Source organism: Culex quinquefasciatus, chromosome 2 (genome assembly GCF_015732765.1).
Source record: "Culex quinquefasciatus strain JHB chromosome 2, VPISU_Cqui_1.0_pri_paternal, whole genome shotgun sequence".
In the NCBI taxonomy this organism is placed as follows: Eukaryota; Metazoa; Arthropoda; class Insecta; order Diptera; family Culicidae; genus Culex; species Culex quinquefasciatus.
The window spans coordinates 152,162,282-152,179,685 of NC_051862.1; the positions used below are offsets into that span (position 1 = coordinate 152,162,282).

A 17,404-nucleotide genomic window follows, 5' to 3' on the forward strand; every position below is an offset into this window, starting at 1 on the left:
CCGAAGGTTTGTATGGGACAATCGAATCACGAACAAAAAAATGTTCTTCTATTTTTTTCATTTTCTTGTTTTTCGAGTTCTGCGACCCCGTTATAGTCAAACTGATGCATACACGCCAATTTATAATTACTGAATTCAGTAAAATTTGCTGAAATCGAACCCAGGCCGACTGGGTGAGAGGCAATCACGCTTACCCCTACACCACGGTTCCCGGCTGAAATTTTCAGTAAATGAAAACTTGCTGAAATTTCAGCAAACTTTGAAAGCTCCATACAAATTTTAACTGAAGTTCAGTGAAATACTAACTAAAAATTTCGGTAGTGAAGTTTTCAGTAAATATTAAATGAAAATAACGAACATCACAATTTCCTGTGTACTAAATTTTTTTTTCTCAATATTTCATAACCGACATTTTGGCCGCCATCTTGGATTTAAAAATTCCTAATCACTTTAGAGTAGTTTACGTTTTTTTTCGTGATTCGATTTTCCCAAGTGATTTTTTTCCGAGGATAATCGAGTATGGCTGTAAAAGATAACTGGTTCATATTTTTTTTCAAAGAAAAAAACATTAGGACCGAGATTAGGACATTATTGTGTCCGATTCTATAATAATTACAAAACCAGCCACGGGCCGCATTTAGTGACCATTGATCTATATCAACTGGTGATTAATATGGAAATCTTGAACAATACATAGAAAATAAGAATACAAACTACAGAACTTTCGATGACATTTAAGTTTGAATTCATAACTATTTGCTTATGATTTTCAGCTTCCGGAATTGGAATTGGCATTTTTTCTCAGAATTTCTATCCTTTTCAATGAATTGTGTAGAAGGTTATTGTTTGAAGTTAATTTTTTATTTTAACTAAGATTTTAACTGTATTTCCTCGAATTACCGGTTAGGCTTGAGCTGAAAGCAATGCAAATAATTAACGATAAAAATTCAAACAAAGAAAAATCAGGCTTAGGGGCAGGGGGGCAGAATGGACCGCCTAAGGGAAATGCACCAAAAACCATAGAAAAACATAAAAATTTATGAATCCAGTGTAGTAGGCTTATGCTTTGGAATGTTCCCTTCAATGTTGTTGTTCAATGTTGTTCATACTTGGTGGATGAAATTGTTTTACTTAAAACTATTTTTGAGCCACCTTAAAAAAAAGTTTTTTCGACTTACTTTCCAGGGTGCGGGGCAGAATGGACCACCTTGCGTGGCAGAATGGGTCACCTTAGAAAACAAGCCATTTCTTCTAATACAACGTTGAAGGGTGATGAACGGCCCGAGCGGTTTAGGCTTTCAGGATTTTTTTGTGATATTTACTTGTAGAGTCAAAACAGATCAGTAAACTTCACTTATTTGTATATTACACTTTTTAAAGATTACATTTTTGCGGTAACACTCTCAACCTTTTCGCGCACGATCACATCACTCAACTTTTTGTTGCTAATTTCATTAAGACTTTCGTCGAGCCAATTCTCTACGTTGAAGCCAGACTTGTCCTCCAGACCTCTTCGCCGAGCCATGCCAGACCCCGAACTCCTAAGTCCCGGGTGGACTCTTCATGGCGGCTAAGTCCCGACGGACTCTTCACAGCGGCTAAGTCCCGGCGGACTGCGGCCTCCACCGCTAAGTCCGGCTGGACTGGGGCCTCTGCTACTGGTGGCTGCTGGCGGGTCCGGCTGGTCTGGGGCTTCTTCAGGATCTGGAACTGGACTGGAACAAGAACTGGAACTAACTGGAACTAACTGGCCTCCTCAAGAATTTTGGGGTTTTTTTAGTCAGTCCCCGAAAACTCTACTAAATTTTGTTCTACTAAAAGTGGTCCGTTTCGATGAGAAGCATCGATGAACCTCATGAATTAAATTATGCAGACCTCTGCAATTCTTCATGACTTTCCGTATGGTGTAGTGAGTACACCTCAAAATCGGAAGTCATGGGTTCGAACCATTGTCGTGAAACTTTAAATTATGTTATTGGAATATCAAAATTATGTTCCTAAAACATTCTCCAAATTGTTGGTCAATAATGAGAAGGTCGAATTCTCCATTGAACAAACATGCCAATGAATTTGGTTAAGCCACACCCTCAATTTCCCCTGTGTAATAACATCGCACATTCATAATTGAAAGCTTAACCATTTTTTTGTTTGCCTAACAATTGGCGAAATTTAATAAAGGGCTTTTCAGGTGAGGATGACTCATGATCCACACCTGTACATAAGCTTAATTATTTGTCGCGCAACGCGAGTCGACGGGTAAAATTATTTATGCTTGCGTAAGCGCGCATGGTCAGAACTGTGGTGAGGTTCGAAAAATTGACAAATTTAATGATTTAAATTTGAGGTCGTTGCAGTGATAAGAAATTACTTGAGGGACCTTTCCATTATAGTTTCCATGAAATTTGATCACTTTTATAAAAATAGTAACTTAAAAAAACAAAGATTTTTGAAAATAGTGTAAATCTGTCGAAAAAAGACACTATTTTTACAACTAAGCGTCAAAACAACTAAAAAATCAACTTTTGTTGCATTAAACGTGATTTGTGAAGCTACCAGGAGTGAAATAATCCATTTAGCTAAATTTTTTTAACTTTTGATTGTTTTTATAAGGCAGGAAAAGGGTGGTCCATTCTGCCCCCAAGTGGATTTTAATTTAACACATCCACCACCAAGCCTCTAAATGATTTTATGGTTCCGTTGTTGTTTGGATACCTTGGTAGTAGCATCTAGTAACGTTATAAGCATTGAGCAAACTTTTTCAAACAATCCAATTTTTCAGAAAGCTTATTTAAGAACCTCGAAATAAACAACATTTGCGTGGTTATTGTCAATAAGTTTATATTTTTGCTCATAATTCGAAAAATACAATGAATTCAAACGTCGTTTTCGGTATGGTGATGCTATTTGACGTCCTTTATAAGACCCTTGCCTTACAGTTGGTCTAAATCCATTCTAAAGCCCAAAACCAAGGGTGGCCCGTTCTGCCCCCCCCCCTGCCCCTACCAACTAAGGCCAACTTTTGTTCGGCCGCTGCGATGGCGCGGCGTCGGCCGGGATTGCGACTGCAGAGCAGGTTCCAAAGGCAGATCATGCCCACCAATATGGCCACTGCAATACCAATCAGCAGGTACAGCATCAACTGGTGCTGCTTTATCATTTTAAATAGTTTACAACCAAGTTTACAACGGATTCACCAGTTTTTTGTTTTGATTTAAAATTCAATTGGGTACAGTAAAGCCCTATGTAAAGTTTTATTTACAACGGAAAATAACACGATTAAAAACCATTTCTGATCACTTTTTTTCATTTTTATGCAAAAAAAGTAATTGACAAGACAACATTTTTTCGATGGATCAACTATGTTCCCCTTGGAATGAGCTGTCAAGTAGGATCTTTTCTGTCAAGAAGGACCGCGAGGTTAATTTTTCAAAATTGATTTAAAAATCAATTTTAAACTCTTTGTGGTCGTACAAATGGTCATTGTACTCAGCAAAATAAGCTTTATCGTTGTAAACAATAATATCAGCAATCTAAACTTAATTGTAGGACCTAAAATTGGGCATTATTTGTTCCTTGATTTATTGTAATTTTTTTGAGGGAACCTCTCCCAGACTTGGAATAAAATTAGGATTGGCCTTATAAAAAATATTTTTAGACGTTAAATTTTCTGATCTTACAATTTACAGAATATACTGTTTTACAATAAATTCTAATAAAATTAAAAAGAATCGCCTGATTTCGCGGAGAGTTTTTATTGCATTTTATTGCACAAGTCGTGTTTGCTTGCAGCACTGCCGCCGCCGAGCCGACACCAACGTTGCCAGATTATTTTGAGGGAAATCTGCATTTTCTTAAAAATAAATCTGTATTTTATCTGTATCTTGTCGAATTAGAAGTCATAGAAGACTTTTTTAAATTTTTAACAACAGATTCAAGCTTTTAAATCATATTAAAGCATAAATTAATAACTAAATTGTTAAAACTTTCAAATATAACCGTTTTAAATAAATCTGTATATACAGATTTTTGGGATTTTTGGGATCGAAAAATCTGTAAAATACAGATTTATCTGTATATCTGGCATGGCTGGCCGACACAACGCGCGAAACGTCAAACTTGCCAGCCGGTCTGTTTATTTACGTTTTCTTCATCGTATCGAGTTTTGATCGCGGCGCGGATTCAAAACTTTTAATAGTTTAATTCCGGGTATTTGTGCTTGTTTTAAGTGTTGAATGTGATTGTGATTGCTCGCTGAATATCTTTTGGAAAGTTTAGTGTCGAATTGCGTCCAGTAAACACCAGTTTTCTTCTGTGAGATTCTTCCTGTAGCCCATAATTACCGGCGAAAAAAAGTGTGACCACGCAATCGCACACCTGTTGAGTTCGAGCAGGGACCGGTCATCAACGCTGAAGAAAGTGAGCTGGTAAGTGGTAATAAATCTGTTTATTTCATTAATAATTTATCTCTTCTTCTATCGTAAATTAAATAAGTTCAACTTAAAAGCTAGACAGCGCTGTCTCTAAATAAAATTTCTTCGGATTTCAAGAGAAACTAAACAAAAAACTGCTGAAGAATGGCCATCTGAAGCCATCACCTCACCTTTCACTGTTTGTTTCGATACCGGTATAGAATAAGCTTGTTCGTGATTTGTTGTCCTCTCCTAGAAGCCTTCTGAGTGTGTAAAATAAAGAATCTAATCCAGTTGTAACAAATATACATACAAAATACAGCTTTTTTTCAATGGGATTTGCGCCCCTTTCCTCTCAAAAAACAAGCAGTATTATATTGTCACGAATAGGCTGCTAAAATAATTAGCAATATCATGGTTTTAGAGCACATATTTTGTCTAATATTAGCCACAGTTTTGATTAAAATTAAGCGCAGTATTTGATGAGGAGGATGAGGAGCACGAAGGGAGGGGGTGCCTTAGAATCTAATCGCAAAGTCTGTGAATGCGAACCGCGAAAGCGTGCCCCAGTTTGTGAATTCCGACTTGTCGATCTTGCAGCCAGGAGAACCGGTTTTCGACAGCCAATCAACCCTGGAACGGAACAAAAAGATGAAAAATTAGATGTTTGCTACCTCTTTTCGGGAGTTTTTGTTAACGTATATGATTATTTGATGTAACGGTAAGGGTTCAGGTTGATTTCCAAGTAAAATGTATCGTTTTAAACATCAAGATTTTGAAAAAGAAATCAAATATTTGATAATAGATTTCGAAAACATGGCCACGATCAGAACGAAACGGCACGAAACAAAAAATCAGAGAAAATCGTAGTTTTTCTGCAGTATACCTAATTCATCACGTTTCGAAATAATCGGGGTCGATATAAATACAACCCAGAGCGCAAACATTCCTTGCTACGCTCGTTTTTATTGTCAATATCAAGAGCGTTGGATAAAGCTCTTGCTCAAGAAAAATAAGAAAAACAAGCTCACGATCCTCGAACAAAATATCAAAATTTGTGATGGTTAGCTAAAAAATGTATTTACCACCATGGCTGTGAGAAGATGCAAACATATATTTGGTGAGGCGCGGGGGAAGGTTGAGTGAAATCCTACGCCGGCCGGTAACCGATTTTCCTACCACCTCAACCCCCTTGACGACGATGACGCCGATTTGGGGGTGTCGTTGAACGGAAAGTGGGTTGGTTGATCTTTGATGAATTTTCTAGATCAACGTTTCATGTCGGTGCTATCTTCAGTGTTTCTCACACAGGAAAAGAGTTAAAACGAAATTATTTGAAATAGTTCCAAAGAAAAATGTTCATTTTGAGTCAATTGTTGACGTTGAATAACATCTAACTGGGGAGGGGAAAATCTGATTTTTTTCTAAAAAAGTACCCACTTGGTTTGTACCAAAAGGCCTTGACTGGGTGATAGCAGACTTCGAGTCAAACATTTCATTAGAGCACAAAACCAAAACTTAAACATTCGGGATTATTCCACTATAAAATTCATTAGTACACTCCCTACATGCCTTCCAAGAATCAGATTGATACACAATTAGATTTTTTTTTTTACCCGATTCGGTAAAGTTTACGGAATTTTCAACTGCTGAACAGTTCGGTAAACTGAAAATTACCAAATTCGGTAAAAATTAACCGAAATTCGGTAATGAAGTTTATTATTGTTCATCGTACAATCTAAATTCGGTAAAATTTTGTTAATTTTTACAGATGGTTTATCGATCTAAACTTTACCGATTTTTCAATTACCGAATTCGGTAAAAAAAATCTTAGTGTGTAGCAACGTGAAAAGTGAAAAACACAAAAGGTCATGTAACAATGTTAATTCCAAACCTCCAAAAAAAAAAAAAGTTCGAATGAGCCCTTTTTTTTCTTAGTTTTTTGTAGTTGAAGAACTTTTTGCGATATAAATCTAGATTAAATTTTCAAAAGGTCCCTTCACACTTAGAAACCATCTGTCAAAATTAACAAAATTTTACCGAATTTCGGTTGTACGCTGAACAATAATGAACTTCATTACCGAATTTCGGTAATTTTCAGTTTACCGAAGTGTTGAGCAGTTGAAAATTCGGTAAACTCTACCGAATTCGGTAAAAAAATCTAAGTGTGTGCATAGGAAACCCATGACTCATAAATTGTTTTGAAAATTTACTCTCGACGTGAACTTTTCATTTAAAAACGATGTTAAGTTTACTTTTCACCAAGGATTTCTGCAAAAAAATCTTCGTCGAACTACACTCTGCGGCTGCTGTTCTGTACTCTATTGAAAAATGTATCCAATTATCAAAATTGCCACTGAATTCCACATTATTTTAAATTAAATGAAAAACAATCAGGTGACAGCGCTTAAGGGATCTGGTACGTTTCGCCGAATGGACATTTCGCCGAATTAAAAAAAAGATTAATATTAAAGGTAAACAAAAATTACCAAAAGCTGAAACAAAGAACGATTCATGTTTGAAAGAATGCAAAAACTCACAGAAGTATTCTCAAACCATTTTTTAATTCGGCGAAATGTCCCGCACCATTCTGACCTGGTTTTGATAAATATTTTGCAACAATATTGTATAGGGCTTAAATGCTAGTAAAAAATCATACAAATTCAAGAAAATATAAAAATTTACCAATTTTACATGCTGTCTTTCAATTCGTACCAAACTAAAACAGGATCATCAATATTTTTTGTTGAGAAGTGTTATTTGTTTATCAAAGTGTTTGGACAGTGAGTAAAATGAATCCATGCTTAACATCCATAAAATTACTTTAATTATTTTTTTCTGTGACCATTTTGATAGAATATGAACAACATTGGCACATAAAGTTGAATGAAAACAAAAATCATGCAAAAATTATATATTGTTGATGGCAATGAACTTTTCCAGAACAGGTCTTACTGGTTTCAGATCATGTGTAATATTCATGTTTTTCATATTGAATCTTCTTACAACCTTTCGTAGCTCCAGTGCTTAGTTAATATTTAACTTCATATTGAGTTTCTCGAATACTACCTATTTATTGAAATTTTGAAATTAAATATGTCTTTATTGAACTTTCTTATAATAATTACATTTATTTTACATGCTAAGTGGTATGGCCAAATGCTCTTCATCTTTTCGTTTTATTAATAACTGATAACATTTATTTTATTTGCTTCAAATTGTTTTACATTATTGCATTTAATCGAATACATTTGGGTAAAAAAGAAAAAAATAATCACTTTAATAACTAATCCTAACTTAAAACTAAAAAAATAAATTCATTGAAATATTCAAAATCATTAGAACGAGTAAACTACGAACTGTATTTTAAGATAAATGCTCCAAGCGTTCTTACTTGTTCCTGGCGAGTTTTGCAACCACGCAGTGTTGTTGTCATCTCGATGAAAATGTTCAAAAGTTCTTGTGGTGAAAACAGGTCACTACTGCCTTCACCCGTTGATGCTGGTTGGTTTTCCCTCGGTTGCTGACTGAAGCCTGGAGGTGTTGTATTCTCTGCAACTCTTTGCCGCTGATTCAACGGCAATGGCTGCAGATTTGGAACCACTCGAACAGATCCTGCTCCTGGTGACGCCAAAGCAGGAAAATCCACGTCCGTGTATGCTGGTGATGTTTTGCGACGATTTGGTTGGTGCCTCGTCGTCGCTTGCTGCCGAATTTTGACAAACTCAGCTCGTTTTGGGCAGCTTCGATTCTTGGTAGAATGGTCGCCGCCGCAATTGAAGCATTTAGCTTCGATGTTCTCGTTGATTGTTTCGCATGCTTGAGTTTTGTGCTCACCTCCGCAGGTTGCACAACGACTCTTGATGAAACAGTTCCTTCCACCATGTCCAAACTGCAAGCAGTTCGAACACTGTGTCACATCACGGTGCACTGGACGATAACGTTCCCAAGTCACGATGATGTTGAAAATTGCCCGAACTGCCTTCAGCTCAGACGGCGATGTCGATCCTTTCTCGAGATGAACCAGGTACAGTTGATCACGATACTTGATGTCCTTGTTGTGTCTCGTCATCTTGAAGACTTCGGTCACGTTCAACTTCAGAGTTTTGAGCTCTTCTTTCAGCACACTCACATCCATGTCGTACAGGCCACGGAGGACCTGTTTCATGGGGCGTTTACCTGGATCGTCATGGCTGTAGTATTCAATCTTGGTGTTGTTCAGGAAATCCCGAACGTAGTTGTAATCCTTTCTGGTAGGTAGCAGAATTTTGAGTCCATCAGCACACAAGCGAATGGAAGCTCGTAAAGCACTAGATTTGATAAATCCGGTCAGCCACTTTCGCACCGAATCCGATGACGATGTTTTTTCCCGTCGTTCAAATTCTTCCTTCTCGCTCACGTCCACAGGGAGGGTAGCGAACTGGTTTCCAGACGAATTTTTGAGCGTCCTTGCTCAAACTGCCTGGCTTTGCAGGTAGCGCTTCGGCATTCTTTAGCTTCTTCAAATCTGCCGATCCTGCTGGTGAGGACCGCCTCTTTTTCTTGCCGTGAGGCATTTTTTGCACTTTAAAGCACTTTTCAGGAGCTAATATCCAGGAGTACCTCACTGATCGGTGGTCCACAAGGGAGACTACTTATTTAACAAATTCTTGTTGCAAAACCCTCTTTGAAATATTTAATTGATACCAATTCAATTTTCATCCATGTTAGTCGCGGTAAACAAAAACGAAAAAAAAGGAAGGGGTAAATAACCTCATTTACAAATTTTATAACACCAATTTTCGTTTAAAACGTTACCAAAATTAAAATAGTAAATTTTCATTCCATAGTACTGTAATAATTGCTGTCTAACAAATAAGCAAGATCTATTCTCAGTCGGAAAGCTTCAGAAATTAATGCTATTTAAAATAAACCTTTACATAAAATTTTCAGACGTACTGATTAGCTCAATATAAACAGTAAATTGAATCCAGAAGAGAAACAATCACCAGTTGTGTTGGTCCGAGCCGGGATTTGAACCCCAATCTACCGCTTACGAGTCGGAAGCGTTACCACTAAGCTACGTAGACCACGCAACCAAAATTTCAGCATTTTTTTGAAATTTGAACTAGTTGAAGCAAAATACAAAATATCTGGAGTTTTTTTTTTTTTGAAAAGGTCCAATAAATCAAATTTTCAGTTTTTGCTTTTGGGGTGTTTTTTAATACACCTGACTCAAGGCGGTTTAAAAAACACCCAATAAGCAAAAACTGGACCTTTTCAAAAAAAAAAAAAAAACTCCAGATATAAATATCATTTAAAAAATGATCTTCAACATGGAAAAATCAGCTGACCCTATTTGCACCATCTGTCTTATTAAACCCATTTTTGACGGTTTTAATAGTGTTCTACAATTTGTGCGAGACTGAAAATAGGCCAAGGTCATGTGAACATTTCAGAAAACAAACAAATCATTTCAAGTGGGGAACCCCTGCCTAAACTTACGCGGTAACCGATCTCAAACTTTTTTTTTGCGATCTCTTAGTACACGCCGGTTGAAAGACGCTCGCACGGTCTTAAAACGAAGATGACAACTTGATGTAATCAGCCGTAAGTTGCCTCTGTGCGCGTCGCGCGTTCGGTCAGTATTTTTAGCAAAGATTTCATACTAGACGCGCGAAAATTACGCTCCCATGAGGGGCAATGAATTGGTGTCTTTCTCTCTTCGAGGTTGTTTGATATGATGCTTTAAATTAGATAATTAATTCACCCATTCTAACCTTAACCCAATTACCACCAGAGACAGACGGAATGTGTGTGTGTGTCGATAGGTTTACATCTATTTCTGTTGAAAAATACTGAAAATATACTTACATTTTGCCGACATCACCCTTGGCGCCCTGCATTTTGCCCATGATGGTGCCCTGTTTGGAGTTTTTGACCCATCCTTTGATGCCAAGGGCTAAGCAGTTGTCTCTGCAGTGTTTTGTGAATCCACATCCTGTGTTGTGTTCGATAAAACCGGAAAAGAAAGCAGGAAGAGGAAAAGGGGGGGAAGGAAGGTTGTTTTTATTGAAGATATGGCCAACAGATAACGTTACACTTCTCGTCACTGTCACAGGACGCGATGGATAAAGGACCTTTGCTGGAAGACACAACCCGATGATGGCCATCAAATGTGAGACACGAGCAATAAATTACGGTCGTTGGCAGCTTGGAAACGGGCCTGCAATTAGGTAATTGATGTGTCCGCGGTGCTAAGTTTAGCATTTCGCTGGAATGTTTCGTTTCGATGTGCGGAAATTATCGTTTGGAATTCCTTAAATGGCAAAAGTCGCTGGAAATGCGCTACAATATTTTGCATTTCTATGTTTTATCTACTGCGACACTCTTTGTTATATTTTTGAAACTCATCGAATAATGTTTAAATTGATCAATTAGTTGAAGAAAATGAAAACCCAGTAAACAATTGATTTTTTTTAAAAGTTACTTTAAATTTGAAATATGGCAAAAAATATGCCTTTTTATGATGTCCTTTTAACAAAAATAATGTAGTTGGACAACTTATTACTTTGAAATGTTTTTGAAACATTCATCAACAACTTTGATAAAATCTGTCTAGTGCCTACAGTTTCTCTATTGGTCTAATCTGAAAAAAAAAAACTGAACAATATATATTTTGGAATTTTGATCATTTTAGTTATTATTTGTGGGGAAATACATACCCCAGCATTTAACAGTTTTCGAAACAGATGTGTTTAGTTCTAAGGAACGAGATTTTTTGTGTAAATTTTGTTGCAAACGTCCACATTAAAACCCTCAACATTTTCATATCAATCATTTTTAAAATTTTCAAAATTAGTATTAGTACTTAGTATCTTTACAAAATGGATTCGTGTTGCTTTCCAATGTTTTAAAAGATGTATTTCTGATCATAATCTATGATAATTTTGAAAACAAATTAATTTTTTGGATTTGTTATTTCCTCCGAATCGAGGTTGGGTAGGGGAAATATACCCATTTTCGGCACACTAAGCTTTTCGACCTATTCTCGTCACTTTTGCAGTTATCCGCTATTCAAACAACATTTTCAGATAGATCAGCAATAGAGAGTTGCTTGCTCACTTTTATTTCTGGAGCAACATTATAAAAGGCCACATAGCCATTTTGACAGCTGCAACTATTTTGAAAATTTCGAAGTGTTAAGAGGTTGCTGGGATGGCTATATATCTAGAGTTTTTTTGATTATGTTCTATAAACATATGAAAGACAATATTTTATTGGTCCTTTTTTAAAAAAAAAACTCTAGATATGAGCAATTCTCGCTGAAACCGTCCCACTAGATGCACATGTTCTCAAATCGTGACGGCAATGCTCTCATTCGATTCAGCGCACCAAAAAACTATAAGAACAACCTTCGAACCAATGAAAATGTCAGCCGTTAGCCACCTGTAAATAAAAACATGTTTTGAACTATGGATTTTTTCGAAAAAATGCCCTAATTTGAAGAAATGATATCTCCCAAAATACATTACCAAACATCAAAAACTTATATATCGTTGGAAAGGTAATCACGAGGGCTTTCTATCGCACTTTGATAAACATTTGAAAAATTATTTTTTCAAGGGTAATTTTAAGGGTTTTTGGGAAACTTACTCTTAATTTTGAATTTTGACCGTGTTCGCAACCACTTATCATTACGCAGCCATTTTCATTCGAAAGATTGGACGATTTTGCATAAAATCAACTTGAGAAAAGTAGTGTAATGAAATAGTTTTCGTATAGTTATTAGCGGATGAAAGAAATTGGTAAAATTTCAGTTAAAAATAATCAAAGCTCAGACTTCAGAAATGAGGCTTATTTACAGGCAAAACAAAGCAGGATTGTATTTGAGCCGAATATACAGTCATCTGAGGCAAATCTGGACATGTAGGATGAATAGGGACAGCTATTTCAACTATGCTTTCACTCATTAGATCATATTTTTAATTTGTTTTACGTAAAAGCATACATAAATAAACAAGTTTCTAAATTTGAAGCTTTTAAGTACTCTGAAAACTAATGTCCTTACTTAGACTGTAGTCTCGATTCGCCACATTTCACTGAAGTAATATTTTATGTACAGAATTTGTTTCAGGAAGGTCTGCTTTATTTGTATAACCTCAATCGTACACATAAAAGTGCAAAGTTGAAATCAATATTTTTTGATCAAGTTAAAATTTGGTGGGGCTGTTGATACCATCAACACTAGCAAGAAACTCGATTTTCGTCTAAATCGAACTACGCCTTTTTATTTGACACTACCCCAAAGTTTCGCTTTTTTTTGCAAACAATGTTAAAAACCTTCATTTTCAAACTGCTATATCTCTAAAACCGCAAGTAGTACAAAGTCGAGCAAGAAATTCACTAGAAAGATAATTTTACGTAGAATTTATAGGTGTAGTCTGTTTTTCAATTAAAACTATTTTCAGTGTATTTATGTTGCGCAAATGAAAACTTGATACATAGTTTTCCTATTAAGAGCAATTAAATTTAAAGTTGAATGAATCCCAACATATTTTTTGCATTAAATAGAGAAGAGCGGGGCAAAGGTACGCACCTAGTGACAATCATTCTGTCACCGACCATACAATATTTTTGATTCGATGTATATACAAAATGGTACCCCTATCACTTGCCTTCAAAACGTAGTACCTAGGTACTACGTTTTACCTCAAATCGCTTTTATGTCGAGAACTAGGCAATTACCATAAAAAAAATTAAGTGCGTAGCTTTGCACCGTATGTGGGGCAAAGGGATTTTTATTTTTTTTGTTTTTAAAGTTAATTTTCCATACAGTTTTCATATGGGGGTTGTTATTTACCCCAAATAAAGATAAATTTATCGTAAATTGACTTGTGTCAAATAAAAGGGCGTAGTTCGACTTGGACGAAAATCGAGTTTCTTGCTAGTTTTGATGGTATCAACAGCCCCACCAAATTTTAACTTGATCAAAAAATATTGATTTCAACTTTGCACTTTTATGTGTACGATTGAGGTTATACAAATAAAGCAGACCTTCCTGAAACTGAAATTATGTACATAAAATATTACTTCAGTGAAATGTGGCGAATCGAAACTACAGTCTAAGTAAGGACATTAGTTTTCAGAGTACTTAAAAGCTTCAAATTTAGAAACTTGTTTGTTTATGTATGCTTTTACATAAACAAATTAAAAATATGATCTAAAGAGTGAAAGCATAGTTGAAACAGCTGTCCCTATTCATCCTACATGTCCAGATTTGCCTCAGATGACTGTATATTCGGCTCAAATACAATCCTGCTTTGTTTTGCCTGTAAATAAGCCTCATTTCTGAAGTCTGAGCTTTGGTTATTTTTAACTGAAATTTTACCAATTTCTTTCATCCGCTAATAACTATACGAAAACTATTTCATTACACTACTTTTCTCAAGTTGATTTTATGCAAAATCGTCCAATCTTTCGAATGAAAATGGCTGCGTAATGATAAGTGGTTGCGAACACGGTCAAAATTCAAAATTAAGAGTAAGTTTTCCAAAAACCCTTAAAATTACCCTTGAAAAAATAATTTTTCAAATGTTTATCAAAGTGCGATAGAAAGCCCTCGCGATTACCTTTCCAACGATATATAAGTTTTTGATGTTTGGTAATGTATTTTGGGAGATATCATTTCTTCAAATTAGGGCATTTTTTCGAAAAAATCCATAGTTCAAAACATGTTTTTATTTACAGGTGGCTAACGGCTGACATTTTCATTGGTTCGAAGGTTGTTCTTATAGTTTTTTGGTGCGCTGAATCGAATGAGAACATTGCCGTCACGATTTGAGAACATGTGCATCTAGTGGGACGGTTTCAGCGAGAATTGCTCATATGTAGTTTTACACATCGAATTTTGAGAAAAAAGTTTCCTGAAGCTAGAGAATTACTAGAGAAATATTACAAACTGTCAAAATGCTTATCCGCCCTTTTCTCGTGTTGCTCCAAATTTGAGCTATTTTTTACTTTGAAATAGTCAAAAACACTTTATGAAAGCTGTAATTCATGATCAAAGTTCTGATAAGCTGATTATAGAAATGGGCAGAGAAAGGGTATATTTCCTCTAATATTTAAAACAAGTTTGCAAAGAAAGGCAAATTTTATTTGAAATTTTCGTCCTCACGTTGAACATTAAAAAAATGGGTGCAAATTAATTTATTTGTTAAATATAAAAATTCAATCAAAATAATTTTTCAATCGATTCTAAACCATTTCTCGGGTTAGCTTGCAAAAAAGATCCTGAGCGCCATGTGTAAACAAAGCCGTTTTTTCGATCAATTCTAGTTTAATCTACGAATTATAAACTTCATAAATGGTTTAGATTGTTCATCTTGCACGTCTTTAAACTTATTCAAAAAAAAAAATATTTTGATTTGGACCCTTTAAAAATAAAAAATAAAAAAGGAAAAGGAATTAGCTCAATAATATTCTAGTTTACAAGATACTTCCGCCAACTGGGGAAAATAAGGATTACAGTCTGAAAAGATACAGGAGATTTAAGAACAAACAAAATTTGGAAATTTGTGTTATAATTGTTTAGTTCTGTTCCTGTTTTAACCGAAGTCATTCAAAACATTATGCATAAAAATAAATGGCTTAAATAGTTGTCTTAATTCGTTACATTTGTCCTGATTTCCCCCAAGATTACGGTATTTGATGAATAATAATTTAATATGATATTTTGTTTTCAAATTTAAAATCATAAATATACGTAAATATAAAAAATACCCAGTATTTAAAAAAAAATTGATATAGATAATAGAAAATATTTGAAGCGCTAGGTATTTTGTGGATCTTTAAACTATAATTTTAATAATTTTCACTGATAAGCCACATTAATGCTGATATATGCCGAATACAAATTTTAATGCTTTAACATTCTTGTCGATTACTATGTACACAGCAAAAATTCTGATGTCAAAATCGCATGCAAAAGCATGCACATCACCTTCGTCAAAAAAGACACTTAATATTACACACTGCATGTGCAATTTTTGTAAACACAAAAAAAAGTTGCGGCAGCACCAATAGTAAGGACTGGCGCCTTAGCCCACTCGGCCTCAGATCGATGAACAATGGAAGGGATAAACGCATATATGAGCTTGACATTGCAGTCATGTAGGTTTCCCATACTGATAGGCTACTCGTTTCAGCGTGTAATATTACACTTAATTTCATATAATATTGCAAAATTTATTTTACACCCAGTCCCATTACATACACGCAGCTGGATTACTATTTTTTTGCTGTGTATTGAACTTGTCATCTTTTTCCACATCTAAATCTGAATGTCCCGACCAAAATTGATTTCTTTTTTCAATTTCAGGAATTCCTGGGACAAATTATAAAAAATCCGCGGGATTCGGGAATTCCCGGTTTTTTACCATAAAGTACGAGATTTTTTTTTAAAAAGTAACTTTTATAAAGTTTAGCTGTAAAACAATTGCATTTTCGTCTTATCCCTACTCTTCTATACAGAATAAATTGTTTGTTATACATTCTGTTTATTTCTGAGCATTATTGAAATTTGTTTAATGAAAATTGCAAATAAACAAAACCAAATTATTTTTTATTGCTTCGTTCGATCGTTTCGTTCGTTGGCGTCGTCGACCGATATTTCGTTTTTTTTTTGTTTGAAATTCCGCGACCACATCGAGTTGTTTTATTTTCGTTTTTTTATCACTCTCGCTTCACGGCTGAACGGCTAAATTTTCTTCTTCAGTGGATGGTTTCGAAAACCGAAGATCATCAGCACCAGCGTGCCACAAAAGTGGAACAATCGGTTTTTAAAAATATTTTCATTTTTAAACCGCGCTCTCAAGTGGCATCAATCAGCAGGTTTAACAAGGCACTAACTGCTAAGGCTTGGATGTGTATGTGTAAGAATTTGTAGGAATTTGGTATTTTTAGGGTTGTTGATAGAATTTTCTAGAATGCCAACATTTCACTGAATATCACTTATTTGTTATCATTATCAAATGCATCATTGCAGAACTTGTTACGCCATCATCGGGACTGTCTTCCTCAGTGCCAACAGAGATAGAGAGAGAGAGTTCATTCATAGTAGTTCAACGCACCTTGCACCTGGCCGAAGATCTCGAAGTCGCACTGAACTAGCACGTGATCCTGAACGTCCTGGACACCCATTTTGGAACAACTGAAGTGAAGGACAAGTTTCCGCTAGTGGCAAACAGGCAAAGCACCGAAAGTTCTAGAAACGGTTCACTGACGCCGCTGGCGTGTGCAGTCCGAGGGCTTCTTCAAACTGCTAAAAATATCCTTGGCCGAGAGCTTGCACTTTCACTTAGGTCACCCGCGCCACACTCCGAGAAGAATGCTCTAGAAATAAGGGGGGTTGGTTTTTTTCTTTTGTCTTCGCTGATAAGAGCTCTGCCGCCGAGAACTGATCTGTTTCCGTTCCGTCGATCGACTAACGAGGCTGCCAAAGTGAGACTGGCTTAAGCCGCGGCCCGGTTCGTGATCTATGTTAACTTGGATTTCGGGGTTCGGTTCCGAATTGCGCGCGCGCCCTCTCTCTCTCTGTCTTCGCCCGAGTTTGTGTGGGTGTGAGGATGCGCAATCGCGGGACTCGCGCGGTGATCGATTGTTTGATGCTCGTGGGGTTTAACGGTTGGCGCCGAAAGTTCGGGGGCAATTTTTCGAAGAATTGACCAACAAATCATTTAACTCCGTGCTTGTTGTTTGGAAATTCAAAAATGCCTCCCAAAACCTTTGAGCTGGCTTTGGAAGTATTTAATCCAGCGGATTCATATAGGTCCAGAGGTTAATCCAGAGGATTCATATAGGTCCCAATAGGTACAGGTACCACAGTATCACATTACTGTCTTGACAAACTCGGCTCAAATTTTGAATTAAAAATATTTAAACAGTCCCAATCATGGCTAGGGCAGATTTCTTTTTTTTTAACTCTAGATTTGATTTTCCTCCCTTTGCAATAGGAG

General features: G+C 36.0%; 2 protein-coding genes across 2 annotated transcripts in view; one reads left to right on the forward strand and one right to left on the reverse strand.

Annotated features, from left to right (window-relative positions):
- The first annotated feature begins 4,148 nt into the window (after positions 1 to 4,148).
- The window catches only part of LOC6050527 (phosphoglucomutase-2), a 142,153-nt gene continuing 128,897 nt past the window's right edge, over positions 4,149 to 17,404 (forward strand). Inside the window, exon 1 of the mRNA XM_038257854.1 lies at positions 4,149 to 4,424. The gene's annotated coding sequence lies outside the window, so the exon portion shown is untranslated. The remainder of the gene's footprint in view (positions 4,425 to 17,404) is intronic.
- On the reverse strand, positions 4,426 to 16,910 carry LOC6041635 (acylphosphatase-2). Its single transcript, XM_001850813.2, has 3 exons — positions 16,520 to 16,910; positions 10,263 to 10,389; positions 4,426 to 5,042 (listed from the first exon to the last, which is right to left on the reverse strand). The coding sequence occupies exons 1-3, from the start codon at positions 16,587 to 16,589 to the stop codon at positions 4,928 to 4,930; spliced, it is 312 nt and encodes a 103-aa protein (XP_001850865.1). The 5' UTR covers positions 16,590 to 16,910; the 3' UTR covers positions 4,426 to 4,927.